Here is a 25380-nt window from a genome sequence, read left to right as displayed (position 1 = left end):
AATGTATTTTATGAACCTCATTGTTTTGCTAGTGTCTGTTCGTGACACGGCATCTGTCCATTTGTTTACAGCTGTGCTTTTTACTCACCATAATGTATTGTAGAGATGACTAATGATACTAATTAGGCTACACCAGTTTTGACCAAACATATATTCGGGAAACAAACGGACTCTTGGCGAGACATGCCTTTCTACTGAAGGGCTCCTTGTGCAGGTACTGAAAAACAAACCACCAAGAGGAACAGATATAATTTGATATAGGCTTTATGTTCTTATTTGTCACGTTTCTTTGATTCCTGCACAAAAAATGCATGTTGAAAAATTTTCTCGTGGAGAATAAAATAAACTTGTGGAAAATACTGTACGCGGAGTTATGACAAACGCAAAAGTCAGAACTGATGTGTAGAATTTCGAAATCCCCGACAGCTATTTGACCATATGAAGTGTATTGAGCAGGCTGTGAAGACTATCATCTACCGTTAGGTGGCGTTATAGTCGTAATGGGACGCTCTGAAACGTTGCACTAGTGGCCGTGGACTCGGCGGATGGAGAGTTATTGGGAAGAAACTGCAAACTGATTCGTGCTCATACAGCATATAGTTACAAAGCTGAGAATGGTTTAATGGTTTGCCAAAATATCTGTTATTCTATGCGCCCCTTGTTTTTTAATCTGTATTGTGTGAAACTCAGGCGCTTGTCTAACTTTGTTTTGAGAATTGTATATAGCCGTATAATCAAAAAAATGAATGTGATTGTGTATGCGTCCACCAGAACGAAAATGTATTTGCTGATCCACCTAGCAGACACTTTCTGACCCCTTCCTATGTTTTCTCTTCACTGGGGTTGAGCATCCTCACACCACTTTCTTACGTGAAAGAAAAGAATACCTGACGTGTTTGACTACCAGCAGCTGACGGCGTAAGCTTACGCCTACCTGACTGACTAGGGGACCCGCCTGCATCCGATAAGGGATCTAGTCCACAGAATCAAGTGTAGCAGAAAAGGGGGTGTGGAGAAACGAAGTTGAGTTAAAGAGAGGGAGAAAGAGACACCGAGGGAGGGGAAAAGGTCAGGGACACGGGGGGGTTTATCGGACTGCCAGAAATAAGGAGCGTGTCTACACAAACGGGCTGGCAGACGAAACCAAGGAAACGACGTGAAATACACCACCGACCCCCAGTGACTTCTTCGAAAGGACTGGTGCGGATTTTAAACTATTTTTGACTTCTCCCATAGACAGTTTTGCGCCTAGGTGAACTCCTGCCAACGCGATTTTGGACCGTGCGTAATTTGGAGAGTATATTACCACGCTGCGTCAGGATGCGCATCTGTCCACTGCTGGTCTTCCTCTGTCTACAGTGCGCTGGAGGCGTTCAGAAGTTCTCCGCTCTCAAGGTATGAGGAGGCACTTAACTCCCGGAATGAATGTCATTCAATTTCATGAGTAAAAGTTGTTTTAAAGGGAAAGGATGTGTTTGTGCTTTCTATGAATAAAATTCCAAAATTCACAATCTGGAAAATATTTTTTAATATAAAAGAAATAGTTCCTACGCACCCTTTTCTTAAAAGTCAAGCTTCTTGTGATTTATTTAGTCTAAGAATCTGAAATAATAAAATAGTCAGTACCTATACTGACGCATTTGAAGTCAATTACTACTACACTTTGCCACATTCTTACACCGAAGTCTGAGTCTGAGGTTATCTTACTCTAAAAGAAGTGGGCTGTATTAGTTGGATGTTTTATATGAGGCAGAAATCCATTTTAGAGCTCAAGGGAGCATCAACCAGAGCTGTGCACTGAGAAAATGGCTCTGTGTTTTTTAGTCAGTCATGTAAACTGTGCGCCACAGCTTACAGAGTGTTGGCACAGCAAAGGCTACAGGTTTGTAAGCAGTTGGTGGGTGTGCAGCAGATCCTTTGCAGGTTTGGTTTTGCTGCTGTAACCTGCCTGCCAGCTTCTCGGCTCTGCTGCCTTTCTGTCTGGTTTGCTCCAGTTGTTCTAGTTGCTCTTCAGAGGCTGAGCTGCCGGGATCTTCTGCATTAAAGCACATGGCATTGTTTACAGAAGCATCCTCTCCATCTTACATTAAACTCTGACAGAAAGTGCATCTTCTGGGGAATTTCATGGCCATGATCAAGTGCAGGTACAGTGCTAAAGGACACTTAATAGAGAGTGGAATGTGCATTGTCAGAGGCTCCCCCTTTTGATTTAGAGGCTGATGTGACAGCCACCTCTCCCAGCACCAGTATTTATGGTTCTGGAGAAGATGCCTCGGTATCCAATTGGAAACAAATGGCCATGAGTTGTTAACCTTCAGGTGAAGGGTCGGAGATCCTTTCTGCCTGACGGCACTACAGAGTTGTGGAATGTGGGAGGAAGTGTTGTACTGAGCAGATGCTTCACTGAGTTGATACACACAAACACACACACAGACCAAGGCTACAGATAATTAGTGTGAGGAGCGTTTCTCTATTTGTGCCATGGTTGATACCATTTACCTGTCATTTAATAGAAAGGTTACACAGGTGTAGCTGTGTTTGTGGTTGTTTGGATATGACACATTATCTGCTGTGCTCTGGAGACGAGTGTAAGAACGAGAAACTTCTCTACTTTGTTGCGTGCCTCCGTTTAATTTTGTTTCATATTGTGTGCCATACCTCCCAACACGGGCTAATCAGACTGTCTTTAGTGGAATAACACATGAAACTTTCTTTTACAAAGAAGGTTGCAAGTGATTAATGGCTTATTGTCTAACATATACAGGAGAGACCATTACTAGTTAAAAGAAAATGTCTTCATGTTATATTTTGTGCATATTTGAGGTCAGACAGGCAGTTAAATATATGAGATATTTGCCCAGGGTTTTTCATGAGACCGATTTTTTCCATTGTTTATGGAAATATGAAATAGTGTGTGAGAAGATGAGGGCACACAGAATAGTGGCTGCCTCATTTTCAAATCTTTATGTAGAAATCTTGATCTAACACGGGCCCTGTTGCCCCCCAAGTGCTTTCCTAAAATTTTCCACCTGCTCAAAGAGGCGGGTTTCTTTATCACATGACTCTCACTGGCCTTTTGCGACACCTCCTTTTCTTTTTAACATCTTTCAAAGCAATTAAATGCCTTTTTCCTTTGATTGAGTTAGTAGGCTGGTTAAAGGCTGACACTTTCTTCCCTTTCCACCATGCTGGAAACTAATGATTCCCTTTGCATCCTAGCATCCACACAGGAAACTCCGGGCAAGGGCATTTAACACGTTTGCCACAGCTCTCAGCTGGGGCCCCCATTGACCCTGTGAGGCTGTGGTGTGAGGGGCCTCTCAAGGCGCTGGAAGCAGGGGCCTCCCAGCCCAGAAGGCTCTTATCAGCCTACAATGCGCTCTCTGCTGGAGGTTCGCCTCCTCCATACCCCATTCAATACCACAATGCCGTTGAGCCAGGGGGAGGTAATAGGATTTGATTTGTATGCTGGTTGATCTTAGAAAAAAAAAAATTTCCCTTACACTCCACCCGCCTCGCCCTCTCTTGCCTGTCTCTTGTTCTTTTGCCAACCTCCTGTATTATTAGAGCAGATGCAAAAAGCATCTTCCAAGAGAGATCCCACAAAGAACAAAAGGAAAAAATCATGGGAGAGGCCAAATAAAGAGAAAGGCAAACAGAGAAAGTGAGCGCCAGATGTCTGCAAGTAGACGGGAGTGGGATTTGAGCAATAAATTGATTTGAGTCAAAATGCGTGTTCAGACTTGCATGAGTCTCCTTTTATGATAATTCAGGGTGGAAGTCTGTGCCGCATGTAGCTGAGGCAGAGGCCATCCATCACTCTCCACCATGTTCCTGTGCAGGATGATGGTGTCGACTCAGAGAGGCTGGAATGAGACATCAGGGGAGTGTCGGGGCTCTGCCTCAGCCTCACCCATCCATCACCACAGGCAAAAAACACACAGAGATCTGTAGCAGAGAGCTAACTACAATTAGGTGGACACAGGAGGAAGAAGCCCTCAAAGCACCATTAGTCTCCGAAGTTTCTTCCTCTTCCTCACTTTCACATCTTATTTTTTTGTACTTCCTTCAGTGTGGCCAACTTTGAAACGACTTAGAAATAAATACTCGGATGTCTGAAACTGAGTCTGGGTGGTTGATTTCATGGGTGGCTGATTTCATGATTTCAACTGTGTTTTTCCATGCTGCGTTCTTGGAGCTTCACAGTAAACTTGCTGGAGCTTGGCACTATGCTGTGTGTGCTGGAGAGCAGACTTCTAGCAGGATGCTGGGCCGCTGAATGACTCTGTTTGCGATGTCAGTCTGCTGGCTGGCAGGGGCTAATGCTGGTGTAGTGGGAGTACATTGGCTGTGGCAAGTGCTGAACAGTCACCGCCAAGTGGGGTTGGATGCTCTAAGACACCATCCGTGTAGTAATTGGCTTCAGAACTGTCTGAATGTGAAGGGGGAGCTATGAGAGACGTTCGGTGTTGAATACGTATGCCCTCCTTACCTGTGTGTGAAGCTAGTAGCACTGGAGAGAAGAGGAACAGAAGGAAGGGAGGATTGTACTAATGGGACTCTGTCAGTTAAATGCAATGATGCAAATAATTCAAACAGCTGAGAGATACAATGAGGGAGTAGGGGCAGGACATGTAAGATCTTGTGTTTATCAAGAGCGAGCCAAATACATAAGCAACCACAAATAGAACCTCTTAAGTGTTTAGTTGAAGACAGAAAGTGCAGATGTTTGTTTCAAATTCAGTCTTGATTTCACTAATATTTTATGAACAGGAATCTTCTGCGCAGATCAATTAAATTCAGTTTCATTCATATAGCACCAAATTATAACAACTAAAACTCCAACAATCACACCAACTCTCCATTAGCAAGCACTTGGCAACATTGGGAAGGAAAAACTCCTTTTCAGCAAGAAGAAATCTGTGGCAGAACCAGGCAGCCATCCGCCACAACTGGTTGGGGATAAGGGGAGGAAGACAAGACAAAAGACACACTGTGGAAGAGTGCCAGAGATTGATAATAACTAATGATTAAATGCAAAGTGGTGTATAAACAGAGTTAGAAGATGTGAGAGAGGAGGAAATGTTCAATGCATCATTGGAAGCCCCCAGGAGTCTAGCCCTAGAGCAGCATAACTAAGAAAGGGTTCAGGGTCACCAGATCCAGCCGTAACTATAGGATTTATCAAAAAGGAAAGTTTTAAGCCTGATCTTAAAAGTAGAAAGGGATCCAAAGTGGGAGCTTATTTGACAGAAGAGGGGCCTGAACGCTGAAGGTTCTGCCTCCCATTCTACTTTTAAATATCTTAAGAACATCAGAGCCTGGAGTCACAGCAAAGTGTTTTATATTGATCAGGTATCAATTAGAGAGAGCAAACATATAATGGATAATTTCCCCAGTTCTGCCTTAAAAGGATAACTGTTTGATGATTTGTGGCATGTTATTAGAGACAGTAAGAGTAAGACCTCTTGTTTATTTCAGAACAACAGACTATAAATGAATGTAGCCCCAGAAATCATCTCCTCTCCTCTACATTGTGACACTGTATAAAGCTTCTTGTCTTCCTCGTGACAGTTTTATACTTCGAAAGTTTTTGATTCATTCCAACACATTCATCTTCCCCCTCACAGCTCCTTCCTCTAGTGTGTTTGAACGGGCCTACCATCTCTGATCTACCCATTGGGAGATTTATGAGCATGGTTGACAGAGTGTATCTGTGTACCCCCCCCACCCCCCCAGCCCTCCCTCCCACTGGCCCAGGGCAACTTTACCTTACCTGTTAACCCTCTTCCAGGTGCATGCAGCCCTGCAGCTCTGCCTGTCAGAATGCGGGGGGTGGGGAGTTGCCCCTCCTACTCCTCGGTATATTTGTAAGATGTCAGACACAACAAATTTTGTCTTTGGCATTACCACAGCCTTTTTAGCAAACGGTTTTTGCCACAGATTGATGAGTGGGAGTGGATGAAAGTTCCCGCTTGTCTGTCTATCTGTCTGCCGTATAATAGATGACATGCTGAGATTTTTGGGGTGTTTGTGAATCTAGGAAAATTAGAACAAAACAACAGTGTCTCATATGTGCAATTATTTTTATTAAAAGAGGAGACAAAAGTTCACCGAGGTATTTCTCTGTGGATATGACTGACTGAACGTGCACCTGCATCTGCATGAGTATCAAGTTTGTTTGTTTTTTGGGGTTTTTTCAGTCTGCCCAAAGTGAATGAATCATGCAAACTTTATGAAACCGCTCACGCTGTAGCAGCACAAAGCTCGCTGACATCTAGTTTATTCAGGTACCCATTCGCTGTCTTTTAATTCATTGTAGCCGTCACAGCTTGTTGCCACCCCCCACCTTTTCCACCACCACGGCCCCATTGTGTGGCCTGGCGAGGGAGTTTCATACCATGGTGGCAGATACAATGGTGGCATTGACACAGGTGATCCGATGCATTGAGCCTGGATTCTCCTGTCCTTGTTCCTCTTTTCATGGCTGAGTAAAACATCCTTAGCAGTGATTCCAGGTGAATACCTGTGCAGGTGTTGGCACAGACAAAGAAAAGAGGAAGTGTTAGTCAAGTCCTCTTTAGAAAAAGACAAAGCACAGCTGCACATTTGCAGATTTGCAGCAACATTGCCCCATCTTTGTGTCTGTGTCTTGTACAGATTATCAGTGTCTTCTTGCGCTTGATTTTTAATAATAGGCGTTTTTTTTAATGTTGTAGCTCGTTTTCACAAAAATACATTTTGCTCCACTAGCGCCAGCTCCCAACCTTCCTAAATTCCCCAAAACTCCTACCTGTTGGTGTGCAGATTAAAATGTTTTGGTGCAGAGTACACTTATTCCCAGAAATGGCTCATTTAGCAACTGATTTCTCTGCTTATCTCCTCCCTTCTCACTTGTGCAGTTCCTGCGGGTGGATCAGGATAAGGATTGCAACATGGAATGCAGCGGAGCTCCTCGCAAGCCCCTGTGCGCCTCCGATGGCAGGACCTTCACATCGCGCTGCGAGTACCTCCGAGCCAAGTGCCGCGACTCCCAGCTGGAGGTCAGCCGAGGGCCATGCAAAGGTCAGGTCATGAGTCACGCTTCATCGCCGCCTGATGCTCTCAAATGCACAGAGGGGGGTCGCAGTAGAAACTTGTGGGTTAAATTCATTTCAGCATAATTGATTCTTTGAGTGGTGGGAGGACAAGTGGGTTTGACACTGTAGAAGTGAGGGCTTACTGCTGCCTGCGTGGTTTCATAATTTGACACCATTTGTGTGATGAGAGACGCATCATTAATTTGATAAATTATGAATTATTTTGATTACATGAGTGATTTCCTCATTTATGGAAATTGCAGAAATATCTTGACAAGTCGTGACAAAGATTTCATCATCCTGGATGTAAAGCTTTATATATATGATAAGTTGAAGAGAGGGAAAGGGAAGGAGAGCCTGTGAGGGCAGGAAGCTCACAGACTCTCTCATTGTTAGTCGTTGAAGGAAGGAAGAAGAACCCATACACCCCAGTTCTTCAGCCCCGAACCCTTTCACCCCTGCCCCACAGGCTCACTCTATACTGCTAGTTCATCGCTCTGTAGACTGGGGACAATGACCCATTCTTACCGCATTACATTAGACCTCTAATACAGGGAATGTGAGCAAAAAAGTTTGCTTAAAAAGAGGTGTCATATAATGGAAAAGCAATCCACGATTTTATGCCCGTGCTGGGTTTCCAAGGCAACGTCTCTAAGCGGACATCTGGATGTGGCGGACAGTGCCGGGACGCAGAATAGAGGATTCCAGCCAGGAAGCTGAAAGGCACGAGGGTCCATGAAAGTCGTATTGTATGCGTCAATAACATCGGGTCTATAAGAGTTTGGACCCCCCTACTGCTTCTGGATGGGGGGGGGGGGGGGGGGGGGGAGTATAGACACAGCAACAGCACCCGAAATAAACCAGAGGTCTCGCCTTGCCTAAAAGCACAGAGATGGGATTGTGCAGATGGTGAGAGTGGCACCACATTTGTTTTCTATCACTGTGCTAGGATGATTCAAGTGTCCTGTCATTTTTTCCAGTCAGCTTTTTGGTCAGAGCCCCCTGGAGAAGGATGATGGTTTTGGGGTTTTCCACTGCAGCTAACTTTAGAGCTCCTCAATTCACTGTTTTCCTCCCTCCAGAGCATCCAGCATCTTGCCTGCTCTCCTCACCCGTCAGCAAAACGCACACACACAAAGGGTGCACACTAGAGTAAGAGAAAGCAGTGCACATCCCACCTCACATGGCTAATCTACCTAGAAACCATGCTGGCAACAAGACTGCCATCAAACTGGTTAATGTTTTTAAACTTGGCATTAATTATTGTTTCAGTGCAATTTGAAGCCCATCCAGCACTTTGCAGTAGCTACTGCATTACACTGAGTTACCATCAGACTCATTTGTACAGCTGCTGCTGCTGGCCAGGTGAGATAAAGCAGCTTTGGAAGAATGGTTTGAGGGATGTGCAAAAACTGGAGGCACACCTGGATGAAAAGTTGCTGAGTTTGAGGGGACAACCTTGGCTGAACCTCTCAGACGGTCGAGGTTTTTAGAGGAGAGTGAGGCAGACTCAGACATTAAGGAAGGGTCAGGTTTTCCCCGTGCATCAGCCCTTTTCTTGGGTGACTGGAATGTTCTTACAAGAGCAGCATGAGCTGTCTCGCTCAGTAATGGCTTTACCACCAGGCGGTGTGCAGGCTTGCCTGACTTGTCCTAATAAGAGTGGGGGTGTTGGTTCTATTCCCAGCCACACAAGCATCTGCTGCTTCCGAAATGTCTTGAATTGTTTCCCCCTCCGTCGCTGCTCTCTCCCTGCATGTTTCTTCTATTCTTCATCTTCTGTAAAATTCAACATCTTCTTCTGACTTTTTAAGTATGTTGGTTACATAGTTGTGGACCATAAGATAGCGTGTCTAGTGATTTTGCTGATTTGTGATGCTCCTCAGATACATCCAGATGTGTAGCAGAGAAGAAGTACACAGAGCAGCAGGCCAAGAAGCTCTTCCCACAGGTCTTTGTGCCTGTTTGCAACCCTGATGGCACGTACAGCGAGGTAACAAACAACACTCTATGAATTATATTAACTTTACTGCACAAGCCAAAGCTAACAACCATACCAACAGTCAACATTTTTCTAAAATTTCTCATTTGTTCCGCACAAATAAAACTGTTCTTTCATTTCATTTGATTCTAACATGATGGCTTTCCAAATGCAGCTTGTACTGACTCTGTGTGTGTATGCTGTTTTGATTGCAGGTTCAGTGCCATAGCTACACCGGATACTGCTGGTGTGTTACCCCCAATGGCCGGCCAATCAGTGGCTCAGCAGTGGCCAATAAGAAACCTCGATGCCAAGGTCAGTAAAACCCAAGTCTTCTAAGATTTGCAGCTCTCAGCTCTTGGCATCTAATTTTGTAATATGCTTAACGTATGACACTTGGTTTCAGTAATTCAGTGTAGCAATGATGATAAATCAAAGTCAGCACAGCATAAAATGGCATTTTATGTTTGTGTGGGGGTGTAGCATTCAGTCCTGTGGGAAAGCGGTCAGCGAGTGGACTGACGGCCAGAGGGTTCGAGGGCCATACGAGGACCGAGTGTTGCTCAAGGCATGGGGCATTAGTAAAAATAAGCCTGGCAGAAAATCTGTGCTGCAGAATTGAGAAACGAAGTTCAGCTGCGAGGAATGTAAATGTCACTGGAGGGTAGCATCTGCCAAACACTATGAACACTGCTGTTAGCTCTTTACAGATGTTGGATGTGGTTTATCCTCTTGAGATTCATCACAGGATGTGAAACTCTTACCCACCATTGTGCTCTATACTCTTTGGTTAACTTACCTTCACTGTCTACACACAGACTATACATTGGTCTATTTTCATTTATAAATCAATAACTGAATTGCCACCAGTGTATCTAACTTCCTGTATGTCACCTAAACAGAGTAATTACAGCCTCCGCTCACAAGCCTTTATTACATTCACTGTTCCTTCACCACATACAGAACTTGGGAAAAAGGCATTTTCTTACAATGCTCCTTATACTTGGAGCAAATTGCAACGGAATTTGAAGCTGTGCGGTTTAACTGAACTCAAGGAATTTAAACAAATTCTAAGGACAAAGGAGAAAAGATTACTGGATGGCCGTTCCTGTTCACGATGTGTTATTGTTACTGTCTTTTTAGTTTTAGTTGTATTTTTCCAGTTAGCTGATTATATGATGTGTATGTTTTAACATATTTAAAACAGGTCAGTCTTGAAGATGACACACTGTCTCTCCCATTGTATAAATAAAGGTGAAATTTAAAAAAAAAAATCAAATCCCGTTGCATCTAAGGGGCTGCCTTGTAGTTTGTTGCTGTCTCAATAGTAAGAAGCCTGCAGAAGCAGCAGCAGAAGTAATATTTGCAGCAGTGATTCTGCTGTTTGGCAGGGTTAGGGTTAGGGTATGGGGGTAAGCTGATATGAAGCCTAAATATTTCATAAAACACATTCCAGCTGACTTGCAGCGTATTACTTTTAAATTAGGTGGCTTTAATAAAAGTGGGTAGGGGATTAAGAGTTACCGTGTGTCAGCCTGGTAGCTATTTTATTCTTAAAGCGTGCCAAAGATTTCCAATCTGTTGTCTCTGTCAAAAAGGAAAAATCAGCAGCACGGTTGTGAATGTTTAATTAATTTGAGCCTTTTGCTTTTCAGGATCGAAGCAGGAGAAGACAACTACAAGAGAGCCTGGTAAATCAGGTGAGAATTCAAGAAAAGTTTCCCCTCATAGGCACGCTGGCTCCTTGGCGATGCATGTTTGCTTTTGTGTTTGTTCGTGTGCATGTATGTACCTATCAACGCTGGCACTGAGAATGTGTGTGTGTGTTCCTTTGTATCGGTCTATTTGTCTTCATCTTTGTCAGAGATGTTCCAGACGGGTCGCCTGTTTAGGCTTGCCTCACTAATATTTTGTCAATTCATGAACGTTCGAGCTGCCTGAAGGCTGATATAAAAGCAGTCTTGAGTTAAGAGTGTGTGATAAACTTTGCACACCGCTGGCAGCTTTGGTGCCTATAACTTGCTTGTTGTCTTTACCAGGCAAGCAGCAGGAGCAAGACCGGAGGACCGCTGACTTATCTTAAGTTCTCCTTCACTAACCTCTCTCCATTTTGGTTCCTTTTTCAGCCACAGTGTCATAAGATACAGCGAAATGTTCACACTCAAGTCTACTTTTTCTGTGTCTCTCATCAAGCATCTTCCCTCTTCCAGATATAGAACCACTAAGCTTCCCTGTGACTGCGCTCCAAAATTTGTATAGCTTTCTCATCTCTTAAGAGACAATTTGTTTAACTGCTGTGATTTCAGGACTCGCAAAGAGTCCAATTTGGGTTGATTCAGATTGACTCATGATGTGATTGTATGTGACAGTGCATGGTTGCATGAGAGAGAGAGAGAAAGTGTGTGCACATCCACTTGTGTTTGTCACATGGGTTATTCCTGTCAGTGTGACATTCATGTCTGTGCCTCTCTCTCTCTCTCTGTAAACAGTCTTGGGTACAGCGTCCGTCTGAACCCAGCCAAGTCATTACGCATAGATCAAGTGGGAATGCAAAATTTGAGAGAGGAGGTGGGATTGTGGGAGAAGGAAAGAGGGAGGAAAAGAGGTGGAGGGGTTGGTTGTGGTTCAATCTGAACTGGTTGGATAAACAGGGTGGTGAAAAGCAGAATAAACTGTAGGTTTGTGGTGTGCCAGCGCTCAAAATAGCAGTGATTGCATCAATATTTTGATTCAGCAAAAGCCCATCAGTAAAAAAAAAATAAAGAAAAAAGAAGCCATTTCACAGCTGCCTTTGCAGCATTTCTTAAAGTAGGAAGAGATGTGCACTTAGCATTTTGCAATAAAGCCATTTCTGTTACTTGACTTAACAAATTCACATGCTGGAATCATATGCAGCTAACGACTGACAAACAGCAGTAAAACTAATGCCATATGACCACAAATAGCACGGGGGTTTCCTGGCACATGCTTAAAGAGGTGTTACAGTCATGTAAAAGGCCACAAAGTAAAGATGGGCCATTAGTGGTTTATCATAAATCCAAATCATAAATATACTTTTTGAAATGGCATTTCCATCCTTGAAGTGAGCAGAGTAATAACACATCTGCCTCAGTTATTTACACTGCACACAGACTCTACGTATTTTTATCCACCTTACGTGTTTGAGAAGATGAATGGCTGCCATAACTGTATTTGACTTTGCCATGGAACGTCATTGTTAAAGAAAACGTGTTTGAGCCTAATCCCTGTTTGTGGAGCCAACCATTAGAGATTCTCTGACTCATACATTAATGGGGCTTCAAGCAGGAGGAGTGACCAGTTCTGAGGTTAACCACACCTACAGCCATGGTTTCACCCGAAGCGCTCCAAAACCTCCATCCCTGTCTCTCCCCTACCACAAATCAAACAAACGGAGACCAAACAAACATACTCAGTTCTCCCGCTGTTAATTGGTTCATCTGAAACTTGGCTACTGCATTTTAACCCTCTTCTGCCCCGCCGCCACCTCCGCACGGCTTTCCCGATCCAAGTGCAGGAAATGAAAGATTGAAGAAGAACATCAGGGACAATCAGTCCTAATTCTCTCTTAATTTGATTGATCTCAATCTGTCCTCTGTAGCACTGTGATCTCCCTCCGTTGCATGACGTGATACCATTGGAATATGTGACCACTACATTCCTAGCTTTCCTTTTCTCATATTGCAAGTCACATCTTTCAGTTTTCAGCACACGTGCAGCCTCTCTTGGTCATTTTTCATCCCTCTAACTCTGCTTCCATCCTTCTTGACCGGGCAATGTGCAAATCTCACATAGTTCAGGTGTTCTCTAATCTAGCGTACTCTCGTAATTGTAGTCTCCTTGCAAATATTCTCCATTCTAAATGCAGATGACACCGACCTAGTGATCGATCCTCAGCCTCCCGAACACGAAGAAGGTGAGCTGTTATTCGTCAGACTGTGAGTAAAAAATGTTTGGTACTGTGCCTGTGTTTACTGACATACTGCTGACTGACTCAAAAGAAAAAACCCCTTAAATGGGCAGAAGAGCCTGCCCGAGTCAGTTACAGCACCACGCTCCAAAAAGGTCACTGTGGAAAACGTTATAGTAAAACACTGTTTTGTAATGATGAGATATGATGAAAATAGAAAGGAAAACTTCAGCACTTGCTTTTTGTCCTTGTGTATTGTTTACAGTAGTAGCAAGTGAAGCATATTTAATTCTAAACCATAGTCCAACAATAGCATAAGAAAATGAGTCATTAAATTAGCATTATCGAAATCTGCCAGAAATATTGAACTTGTCAGTTAAATAACCAGCAGCTATGCAGTAGCAGGAGGATGTGGTACTTATATATGTAGAAAAGTTGCTTCCCACGTTTTACTTCAAAGATAAAGAATGGAAAGCTGCTGCATTTGAGCACTTTTATAACTAGTTTATATATTTTTTGAGCAAAGTAGCGTTTTATGGCGTCACGCTAATGCGATCATTTGATAAATAATAGATTCTAGCCTACCCACCCATCTTTTGATGCTATAACTCTGGTCACAGCTTTCATATGCAATTTATTATCCGCATCCACTGCAGCAGTTTGAGATATGATAACCTTCATGTGCATTTTACAGGCTGTGAGTTTTGGTTTGCTTCAGATGATTTACGAGCATGTGTTTGACTGAAGCTAATGAAGCTGCCTTGGTGATTTCTTTCAGATAGCAATTCCCAGTACCCCACTCTGTGGACGGAGCAGGTTCGCAGCCGACAGAACAATAGAACCAGAGCACCATGTGAGTTTTCAAAGGCCGCTTTTTACTTAATGATGGCGAGCGGGTGTTTGCAAACCTCAACTGAAAGCCCGCTGTGTTTTTCCAGCTTGTGTGTGCAGTCGTGGTTTGAGGCTGTTCCTGTCTTTTAAAGACAGATGGCGGGTTGTGAAACCAATACATCTTGGTGTCGGAGTGCGTCAGGCTTTGAGGATCTGCTTCTCTGTGGTTCTTCTCATTGCAGCGTTCCTGTAAATATCCTCACATGGCACGGGCAGAGGATTTTCTGTCAGTCGGCTTGGTCAATCCTGCTCTTTTTACAAACACGCGCGTTAAGCTTCTTCCTCAGTTGTCTCGGAAATGTGCAGCTTTTCATACCAAACAATAGTATTTTAGGCCGGCCTAGAGATGAGAAACTTATGTGCATGTGTGCATTTCTGTGTGAATCCCATTATCATAATTTACAACCAATAAAAAGCTTGAGAAATGCAGCATTGATGGTTTTGATTACCACATGCTCTTTGGGGTATTGGGGTGAAAAAAAAAAACCCCACCCGCTCCAATAAAGAGAGCCCATACGGAACAACTGGAGCGAAGAAAGTTGGTTGAGAAAGCGGGGAGGCATTTCATTTGGTCTCTTTTGTGTGGGTAAAGATCTCTAATGAAAATAAACAAAGAAAAGGGATATCCATAATCCTGCAGAAGCCTGCGAGCCTTGAGGCAAACACCGAAAAGAGGAAGAGATAAAAATCCCTCATGGCCAGAAGAGCTCTCCTTCCATTCCTCTGTTTAATGCGGCTGCTGTGCAGGGAAAAAAAAGTCTGATTAGATCCTGGTGAGGCTCAGTAAAATCCCATAAAGCCACTTCATTTTCTGTATGTATGGATAAAAGACAGGAACGTGCACTTTTTCAGGGGAATTCTGAACATATAAACATACAGGTCTGTGGTACTTTACAGTATCCTGCAGCTATGTGTCGGTCTGTGTGGGTGTTTGACAGCATAGCCCCAACTGACCACTGTGCTGCCTTTGTCCTGTCTGTTTCTCTCACTGTCACACACATCCACAAAGGGCAGTTGAGTGTCCAAATATTTACTTAACTTGGGGCACGGGGAGCCCGTGCTTAGTCATTAGCCCGTTAATGTCCGTAAACAGTGCCATGGGGGGCTGATATAGCAGTCTACACACCCTGTCTCCGAGCGCTCGTCCTCCACCCCTTTGTCTTCCTCCTCCTCCTGCTCCTCGGGGATTTGCAGCAATGGTTAGAATGGAATGAGAGAGCAGCTGCATGCGTTTTGCTTTTATACAGAAATTAATTCAACCATAATGCACGTTGTATAATTCCAAATGTGGTTGCCAGATCTGGTTAGGACTAAGTCCAAATTTAAACTTCAAACATATCCTCTTGTTCATATCAAATGTGCCTCTCTGGAGTGAGTATTTGCCAAGTCACACAACTCAGACCATCAAAACAAAAGCTCACGTTATAGACCACATGCACGTGTGCTTACGTTCTTGTGACCAACACGCTAATACCTTTGCTGATTCCTATATAACCTCTGATCTTTCCCAGCCTCGTCTTGTGACCAGGAGAAGCTTTCTGCCCAAGAAGAGGCAAGGCAGCACAAGAACGACGCTGTATTTGTACCAGACTGTGCCCAAGGAGGACTTTACAAGCCTGTCCAATGCCACCCCTCTACTGGCTACTGCTGGTGTGTGCTTGTGGATACTGGACGGCCCATACCTGGGACCTCTACAAGGTGGGCAAAATATCACCTACAAAAAAACCAACATGGTATACAGATATTTGCGCCTTTATGTGTGGTACTTAATTACCCTGTGCAAATATCCTTGGCATTTATTGCCTTGTTCTGTGTGGGAAACAAACTAGAAAGTTGCTACACAAAGCAGGTAAGTGATCATTAGCTAAGCTTAACAGAGCAGAGAGGTCACAAGAAAGAGAATCTGCTCAACTAGATGACCTTGCATTTTGCCCTTTGGCAAGCATCTCCTGGAGTTAAATGTTCTAAAACTAGATTAGGAATGATCTTACAACAGGTCTTAATATCTGCAGGCTTTCAACCCTGCAAACTTTGAAAATACTGAAAAGAAGCTCTTAGAAAAAAAATAAATTTCAGAGATTAAAAACAGGTTTTCTATCGGGGATTTGTAAAACTGCATAAATGTCAGACTTGTGAGATTGCACGTCTAAGAACACACATGGACATCTCCATTGCTGATGACGCAGAGTGTCTCGGTGGTCTGGTGAGTGGCAGGTCATAGGTCAGTGAGCCTGGCAGACTGGAGAACTGGTACACTCTTATTGAGCAGCATGGCTGGGTATCAAATTAACAAGGCTCTAGGCAGAGTGCCAGACAGCACATTAGCACGCATATGGAAGCATGGATTTTCTTCATTGTCCCAGGCCAGCTTTTGGCCCACTTGCACAGCAGCAATCTGGGCTCTGCGACGGAGACTGTGAAAGCTTCCTTGTGTCCCACGCTCCCTGTCTCCCACACTTCTATCTCCCTTCCCATTTCTATCCTCATACCAGCTCCAAATCCTTCCCCTCTTATTGGATGTGTTTCACAGCCCCTGGATTTGCCACAAAACAGTTATTTCTATCTCTAAGATTTAACTGCAATGGGTAATTGGAAAGCATGGGAGTCCTCTTTGACTGTACAGTAAAGATAGTTTCACTGTTATTGACAGTCCCTTTCACCCATTTCCCTTGATTGAACAGATTTTGTATTTATTTTGTTTTATGTGGTGCATTTTCTGTCACAGGTATGAACAGCCAAAATGTGATGGCAATGCTAGGGCCCACCCAGCTAAACCTAAGGACCATTATAAAAGCAGACATCTCCAAGGTAAGTTTTTCAAAACTGGACTCGGTCTCTGTTTTTTCTTTGTGTCCAGACCACACGGGGATGTTCCTCTGCAGCCTTCCTCTAACTGCTGCCTCGTTTCCGAGGTTGTGATAACAGCGCAACTATGCATGTGTGTAAAACCATCATTAGTGCTGTTGGTCAAGGAAACGCTTGTTAAAGAGTTGAGGATTGCCAGACCCTGCCCTTCGTTGGTCAATAAGCAGGGAGATAGGGACAGATTGGGGGAGAATTCATCTTCGGGTGACATGGAAGCTGGAGCATAGTGGGATGAAAGCAAAGAGGTGAAACAGCAGGGAGGTGAGTGATAATGGATAATTGGATGCCAGAGATAGGTGGTGATCATGGGATTGATAACAGTGTAGATAACTATATTGAGGGCAGAAGATCACTTTGGGGGTGGAGGTCATGTAGCAGACTTAGTTACAGGTGAAACTCTGCTGGTGCTGGGTGCATATAGTATGTGATTGTTACTTACAAACATATAGGGCTAAATATTAATTAAATGACTGCATATTTCATTATTTTAAGGCATATTTAGAAAACAAACTAGTTGCCAATACATTACTGGGCCTAAGCACTGAGGGGTTTTTAAGATGTTTTTCAGAGTTAAATTAGCAAATGTGTTACATTATCCTATCATTCACTGTTTTACACACAAGCATACACACATGTGCACAAAAAAAGTTGTTCATTCATGTTCCATAGGCTAAAACATTTGGCTAATTTATTGCTATATGTAGACAAAGTTAAAACATGATTTGGTGCTGCCTCACTTTCTCTTCATGCTGGAAGTAGGACTTGAACTAACAACTTTCTGCTGGAGACGCTAAACAGAATCAGGTCTCGGTAACCTGCCAAAAGTATCTGACTTACATGTGTCACTTTGGAAGGAAAATGCAGCTGCAGGACTCTTTTCAAGGAGACTTCTGCCGTGGTTAGTAAAATTTGGAAAACTGTCTCATGTCCAGTTTTCCTAAAGCAAGGGAGATATTACATTAAAAATAAGTCAAGTTGTAGTTAAAGTTGTTGTATGCACGTGGATCTTAAAATGATCTTCTTGCTGTGTGATGAAACTCACATTCAAACCCACACTGAGATGACTAAACCGTTTTTAAAGATGCGCCAGCTTTCATTCGGCTGCACTCGCTTTTTTTACTCATCACGTAACTGCACAACTTGTACCTCTCATTAAGCCAAAGATAGGTGAAGTAAAGATGCAGCGTTCAACCGCTGCCTACAACCAAACCACAGTTTAAAGATGAATGGTGCTTGGCTAATTTGCAATTTACTTCGGTGGTTTGGTAAACATGTTAATAGTCCAGCAGCATGTGAACAGAGCCACCACTGTTCCAGCCCTCTCCACAACTGTTTATGTAAGAGTGCGCCAGGCCAGAGCTGAGCTCTCTGCTCGCAGGTGCTGCATTTAGCAGGAGAGCAGCACTCTGTCTCTGCTCAAGCATCAATGATTCTTGTACAGTTAATATAAAACAGACATAGACAGACATAAATGGTTGGTAGACCACCAAATGCTATTCATCTTTTGCTTTCCAGAAAGTATGCAGTGGCAATGGGGGTAAAAAAAATAATAATAAAAAAATCAGCGACGCTATCCCGTGAGAAAGACCCTAAGACTGAAACATTATGTCTCTGCATGTGTTAGGTTGCACCGACTGAATTTTAAACCTGTCAAAAAAATCTGCACCTGATCAGTCAGTATGCTCATGCAGTAAAAAAAAAAAAAGAAGAAGAAGAAGAAAAAAACGTAGCATCTTGTTTTCTTTATGAGCAATTGCGTCAATGGCTGTAAACCGTGTTACTGTACAATCCAGGTATAATTATAAACGTTGCCTTCACATTGCTGCAACCCATTTGCTGTTGAAGAGCTGGTGTTGAGAGGTTTATGGGGCGAGACTTGAGAAAGGAGCAACTTGCCCAGGAAGAGCCAGGAAAGTAAAGCTGAGTATTTGGCTAACTCTATCCCCGCAGCAGGCTCATGGGACAGCACTGGGGCAGGCGCTGGGAGCTGCGGGCGCGAGTGCTGACAGGGCTCAGCCCCATGTGGCTCCGTAGAAAAACACTGCTCCTTACTGACAGTAACGCACAGGCACACACATGTAAACACGCACTTACACGCCAACTTTTTACAGGCCGCAGATATATATATATGGAGGCTTGTGAATGGTGGTGCCGCTCTTTGCGTTTCAAAAAGAAAAAACATTGAAATCATGAAGGCTTTCTCAACTTGATTCTGTCCTGCAGCTGTCAAACTTTGGTATTACATAATTATAATTATTATGAAATAAGACAGCAGCCGTGTACTGCTGCAGCCTTGAAATGGACGGAAAATGGCCAGACACAATTTCCCTCAAATGACAGCAGGCACATTCGTGTCCTTCCCTTCAGCTAAACAGTGTCCAGACATACAGAAGCCGATCTGTCCCACCCCCACAGTGAAAGCATTGCTGCTAAGAGGAAACGACTGAAACATTACATGATGGCTTCCCTCTCTGAATGAATTGCAGACGTGCTAAGATTCCTGCAGCATTACAGAGAGCGCCGGTGCTCTCCATGAAAAACACTGAGCCTCAAACAAGTCTCACTGCATCCCACGAACCGCTCTTCATTTAGAAGCCAGATAAAAAAAACACTTTGCCTTCTGAGGGTGCAATTATTTGACTGTCTAGACTAATTTACCACAAGAAGGTCCACAAGGCACCATTTTGGCTATTATCAGGTGGGTCAGATATTTTACTGGCAAGAGCCAGGGAGGGCCTACTAAAAGTTAAGTACAAGTCTGTTTAACGTGTAAAGGAGACCGCGGAAGAGTTTGGATGTGACTTTTTAAAACCTTGGTCTCGGCACAAGCTGCTAAAGCCCTGAAAGGTGGAGCAGAGGCTGGATGTTTATGCCAATGCTGGTCGCCACCTGTTAGAGACGCAAAGCATGCTATTATCTCCAACACAGGAGAATCGGGCCCCGCAGGCCTGGGCCATAAAAAAGAGCAGAAAACTATGGACAATTTCTTCTTCTCCAACGGCGCAGGGAAACAAGATTGTGAGAAAGGAGAAAAGAGCTGGAATCCCTCAGGTCTCTGTAGCCTTCAGCTCTAAAGGAATAACTTTGGTCTCCTCACCCTTAAAATGGGCTCACAGACAATTACTGTCATTAGGGTCATTCACCCAGTGTTGTTCTTCATTTTAATTTTTTTCCCATCAGTCTGCATGCAATAATGCTTTACTGTTTTTACTGGGTGGATAATGACACATTTCACCCTATAGGTTCATGGTCTGATTATATTGCCATTCTCTGTCAGTCATTTATAGAGTAACCCCGCCACACGTTGAACATCACGTTCTAAATTGTCTCTGTTGCTCTCTGCTTGGATATCTTTAAAGCAAACACCTCAGTAATTAGTAAAATATTATTAATAGTAACAGGTATGCCTATACCTGTGGGAAAAAAAACACTGCACAATGATTGGCAGGTTTCCTCTACTCCTCCACAGGAGGGGAGCTCTGATAATTTACTGGAGCGACTGCGAGTGTCCTGGGTTTCTTTTCTCTTTTTATGTGACGTCTACATTAAAACTACGCCGGCTGTTACATGACATCCCTCCCCAGACATTTATTGGGCCACCTATGATGAGAGCATTTAACATTGTTGCAAAGCTTTTTTTGCAAGAGAGTCTCTTTTTTTGCACACTCGCTTTCATACAAGGGCATAATTCCTGCTTTCACACATCCATGTATCCGTGGTTGATTTTCCAGGCTGTCCCGGGGCTAAGAAAACAGAGTTCCTGACAAGTGTTCTTGACGCGCTGTCGACAGACATGGTGCACGCTGTCACAGATCCAGCATCTGCGGGAAGGTATGACATTTCAAAGTGTGTATATTCATGCTATGGTTAGTTATGGATCAGTGGGTTCAATCATTCACCACAAACACATAAATGTATGCCACTCACCAATTTTGAGTGCACTGAAAAGTGGGGAAAGCTTTTTTTCCCCTCTGAAAGCGAGCAACTGCATTTCACTGAGTTGTTTTTTAGTTGCTGCATAAAGAGAGATGTGATTACTGGCTGATAATCTGATTTGTACCTGACCTTTAGGGTGGCTGAGCCAGACCCCAGTCACACCCTGGAGGAGAGGGTTGTCCACTGGTATTTCAGTCAGCTGGACAAAAACTCCAGTGGGGACATTGGAAAGAAGGAGATCAAGCCTTTCAAACGCTTCCTGCGCAAGAAGTCCAAGCCAAAGAAGTGTGTTAAGAAGTTCGTGGAGTACTGCGACATCAGCAATGACAAAGCACTGTCTCTGCAGGAGCTCATGGGCTGCCTTGGGGTGACCAAGGAAGAAGGTTAGATGAATGTAAACTAATCACCCTGAATTTGTGCTACATAGTTTTTTAAACCTCTCCTCCAAACGTTATTGCCCAGTAATGGGGCAACGAGGCACCAGAAAGATTTTGGGTTCATCCATATGACAAAGTGATGCACAAAGGGCAGTTATAATCACATTTCAAAAACAAAAATCCAACAGCAACATGTGACCTACACCAAGTGATGACATAAAGTGGGGTGGGCAACTCCAGGCCTCGAGGGCCGGTGTCCTGCGGGTTTTAGATATGTCCTTGATCCAACGCAGCTGATTAAAATGGCTAAATTACCTCTTCAACATGTCTTGAAGTTCTTCAGAGGCTTGGTAACGAACTAACCATGTGATTCAGGTGTGTTGACCCAGAGTGATATCTAAAACCTGCAGGACACCGGCCCTCGAGGCCTGGAGTTGCCCACCCCTGAAAAGAGTAAGCTAACTTGTCTAATTAGCACTTGAATGGCATAATATAATGTTTTACAGCATGCTGTACCAGAGTCAGCTTTGAAAAAAAGAGTTTTTAACCAACTAAAAACATTTAAGTGATAATTAGCCAGCTAGCACCTAGCTACAGTACTTGCAAATAATAGAATCCACTAACAGCAGTGCTTAATTACACGGCACAATTATACTTCAAATTCATGTCACATTTCTTTTATCCTAAAGGGTCCATACCAGGAGAAGGCTTAACCAGTAAACTAGTAAGTATACTATTCCTTCATTGCATATCTCCAGCCTAACTGAAATGTTATTGTCTCCGGTAGTGTTGACTGAAGCAGTCCTTAAAATGTGTATTTCTGAAAAAAGGGCACATTCAAATGAAGTAACTTCAATTTTCTTTCCCCAGAATCCCTCAAAGAAGCAAGGCTAAGCCCTACAACAGTGATTTCCCCTCTCATCTGGAGAATCCGCCCTCACCAATCGGCAAATGGAAACCATAGTATTTGCACTTTGTACTTTAAAAAAAATGTAAATTCACTTTGTAGAAATGAGGTATTTAAACAGACTGCTGAATCTGTGAATTATGTAGTTAGCTTTTTATGTCCTGACAAAACAAAAATATTTAACACATACAATGTATGTGTCCTTTTGTGTCTAAAAAGTGTACTTTTGAAAGTTTTCATGTTTAATGTTACATTTTTGTGCCCATTTCTCCCCAGTTTACTTTCCTTCTTGTGTTAATGATATCGAGGTGTTTATACTGATCGTTTCCTACACAGCTACAATAACCTTACCATCTCTCACGTACTGACCTATTTCATCTTTTCCTGTACTTTGTAAAGCAGTTTGCAAGAATGTTTGGAAGATGCATCATAAACAACATTCTACATGTTCGCATATATTCATGATTACTAGAAATAAAGAACTCTTTTATATATTTTGCTCCTTGTGTCTGCTTAATGTGTCAAAGAGGAGGAATCAGGTCAGCGACTTTCTTTGGATCCAATTAGTCTTCTGTATTTTCCCTCGTTATATAAATCTTGTAATGTCTTTGCCATTTTGTCTTTTCTTGCTGTGTCTTTAATAAAACACCTTGTTGACACAGTGTTTAAGAGCCAAGTATTAGTCATACATAGCAGAGGTCGTGTATCATCCCATTTAAAGACAGTTTTCCAATTCCCCTAAGGCAACGTTGGAGAATTGAAAAAAATAGATGGTACTGTTTTACAGTTTTGTCATATTGACTGAAGACAGATAAATAGACTATTCTCAGCTCTGTACAGCATGAGTGCCCATTAGAAGGACATTATATGAGCTGATTGTGTGCACACGCATGTATGGTTGATTATGCCATACTTAAATGTAAACCCAAAGAGTCAAAATAAAGTTTGAATAGATTCTTTGTTAAGAAACAGCTCTCAGCTCAGAGCAGCCATGACACTTTACACTACTGTACATTGTTCCTGCCTGATTATTTATTATGAAAGTGGTAAGCTGTGGCTTTTCACACATACAATCCTCTGTAGGGCTCAGCGGCTGACCTCAGGCTGACCTGCTCACTCAGGCTTATCCTCTAATTTATGATTAGCACATTGCTCTCCTTTCTTTGATATAATCCGACCCAATGGTCTGGTTTTAACACCACAGGGGAACCAGAGGAGAGATTATAACCGATGGTGGATTAGCTATAGATAACCTACGGCCTTTTTAAGTCCCCTCTCCATCCACAGCAAAGGAAAAGTTATATCTGAAGCAACAGGCCTAAAGTAGTAAGGATATTTAGATTTCTGTTTCCCAGAAACAAAGTATCCAACCAAGCCTGTCTATATATTTTTAAAAACTGCCTTTTGATTAGCTCCAGCCATCTGTGATGCTCTATGTACTAAAATACAGTCTGCTAATTCTAAATTTCCAACCATGTTCCAGGTTTGTCAACCTGAAGGTGATGTTAGCACCATGCCCACGAAAACATTTGCTTTTCTCAAGCGACCATACAATCTGTTAAGGTCACCATACTAGTTGCAGGTGTACCAGCAAATGCATCAACCTATAGCAAGCCAGATGTCTGTTACCGAAGCTCCATCCCATAACCAACACAATGCTAAAGCTTTGTTGTGTAGTTTCTACTCCCCTGGGCTCAAATGCATGTAAACACAGTTTATGATTTGGCTTCACGTCAAAGTGTGGTTTTCCGAATATGTTTCCCTGATGGCTTGGACTTTTGCCTGAACTGATGGAATAGTTGAAGAAAGGCATCCAAACCTTTTGGCCCAGTTACCAGGACCTTCTCGCAGTTACCCCCTCCTCTTCTCCTTAGTCGTGCTTCCTCACTTCTCTCTTTCGCATATGCGCAAACACACTCCCTGAGCACAGAGATACCATTGAGCGTGATTTGTGGGCACAGTTTGTGTGCTTTAATGGGCAAGAGGAGGCACCCGATCTTACTGCTGGCAGGCCCTGCGGGCTGTGGACTCATGAAGAAATTACTGTCAAAAGCCATCAGGGCTTTAATAGCCTCTGGCCCAGCCATGGCTTCCCCCTGGCCTTCAGAGGGGGTTCTGGTCTGTGGGTAAATAGCATGAGGACAGCGTGCACCCTGGGAGCCTCTCTCTTACTGCTTCCCCAGCAGTCCAGCCAGTATGGCAGAGCACGGTCTGACATTACACTCAAGAAAATGAATTGCTAGAGGAGGTGTGACTTTTTAATGGATGGGGTGCAAACGAAAAATAAGCAGCATAAAGGACTAGGTGAATTCACACAAGGGGCCTTTTCATACTTTACCTCCCCTCTGAATAATTCTTTTTGCTACAGTGGCTTAATTAGTGCAACTTTCTTAGTGGTTGTTTGCTTTCATTATACAATTTAAATGGGATTACTTTGTTCAAGTAAGCATAAATTGTGTGTACTGTTTTTATTGGAGCCTAAAGTGAGCTTAGGTAAGTAAGGTAGTAAGGTGGTAAGTGTGTGTGTGCATTTTGGAGACAAATACATGCTAATGCTAAGTAAATAAAATAGGAAAATAGTGGTAAGTAGATTTTCTTTCTCCTTCATACAAAGACAGACAATCTATTTCCTATTCATACAGCTTTCTGTCATAATGTGCATCTGGAAAGTATTCACAGCGCTTCACTTGTTCCACATTGAGTCATGTCACAGCCTCAGTCCAACGAATTAAATAAATTTTTCATCTCAAAAATCTACACATGATATCCCATAATGACAAAGTGAAAAAAATATTGCTTTAAATGTATTCAAAATAAATCATATATAAGATCTACATAAGTATTCACAGCCTTTGGTCAATACCTTGTTGAAGTAGCATTGCCCTTGGCAGCATCAGCCTCAAATTATCTGAGTATGACACTACAAGCTTGGCAGACCTATTTTTGGGCAACTTCTCCCATTCTTCTTTGCAGACTTTCTCAAGTGCCATCAGGTTGAATGGGGAGTGTGGGTGCACAGGCATTTTTAGACTTATTAGCAGAGATGTTCGGCCAGGTTCAAGACTGGGCTCTGGCTGGGCCACTCAAGCACATTCACAGAGTGGCCCTGAAGCCACTCCTTTGTTATTTTAGGTGTGTGTTTAGGGTCGTTGCCCTGTTTGAAGATGAACCTTTGAGGCCCAGACTGCAGGTTATCATCAAGGATGTCTCAGTACATTCATCTTTCATCTGCATTAATCTTTCCCTTGACCCTGACTAGTCTTCCAGTTCCTACTGAAACATCCCCACAGCATGATGCTGCCACCATGCTGCTTCTCTGTAGGGATGGTATTGGCCAGGTGATGAGCAGTGCCTGGTTTCCTCCAGACATGATGCTTGGCATTTAGGCCGAAGAGTTCAATATTTGTTTTATCATA

The 25380-nt window shown here is 43.2% G+C and overlaps 1 protein-coding gene across 2 annotated transcripts; it reads left to right on the top strand.

The window, feature by feature from the left end:
- The first annotated feature begins 802 nt into the window (after positions 1-802).
- smoc2 (SPARC related modular calcium binding 2) lies at positions 803-22134 on the top strand. 2 transcript variants are annotated; one of them, XM_085182048.1, is made up of 13 exons: positions 803-1395; positions 6903-7065; positions 8966-9072; positions 9276-9375; positions 10716-10760; positions 12914-12994; positions 13767-13841; positions 15391-15577; positions 16605-16687; positions 20476-20575; positions 20816-21063; positions 21747-21781; positions 21928-22134. In XM_085182048.1, exons 1-13 carry the CDS (start codon positions 1321-1323, stop codon positions 21949-21951), a joined length of 1323 nt encoding a protein of 440 aa, XP_085038174.1. In that variant the 5' UTR covers positions 803-1320; the 3' UTR covers positions 21952-22134. The 2 variants fall into 2 exon arrangements, with proteins under 2 accessions (XP_085038174.1, XP_085038175.1); XM_085182049.1 differs by having other exon boundaries at positions 863-1395; positions 12947-12994.
- Positions 22135-25380: the final 3246 nt, after the last annotated feature.

Source organism: Neolamprologus multifasciatus, chromosome 13 (genome assembly GCF_963576455.1).
Source record: "Neolamprologus multifasciatus chromosome 13, fNeoMul1.2, whole genome shotgun sequence".
NCBI lineage: Eukaryota > Metazoa > Chordata > Actinopteri > Cichliformes > Cichlidae > Neolamprologus > Neolamprologus multifasciatus.
Note: the sequence above shows the minus strand (reverse complement) of the source record. Positions and strands in the feature narration are given on the sequence as shown.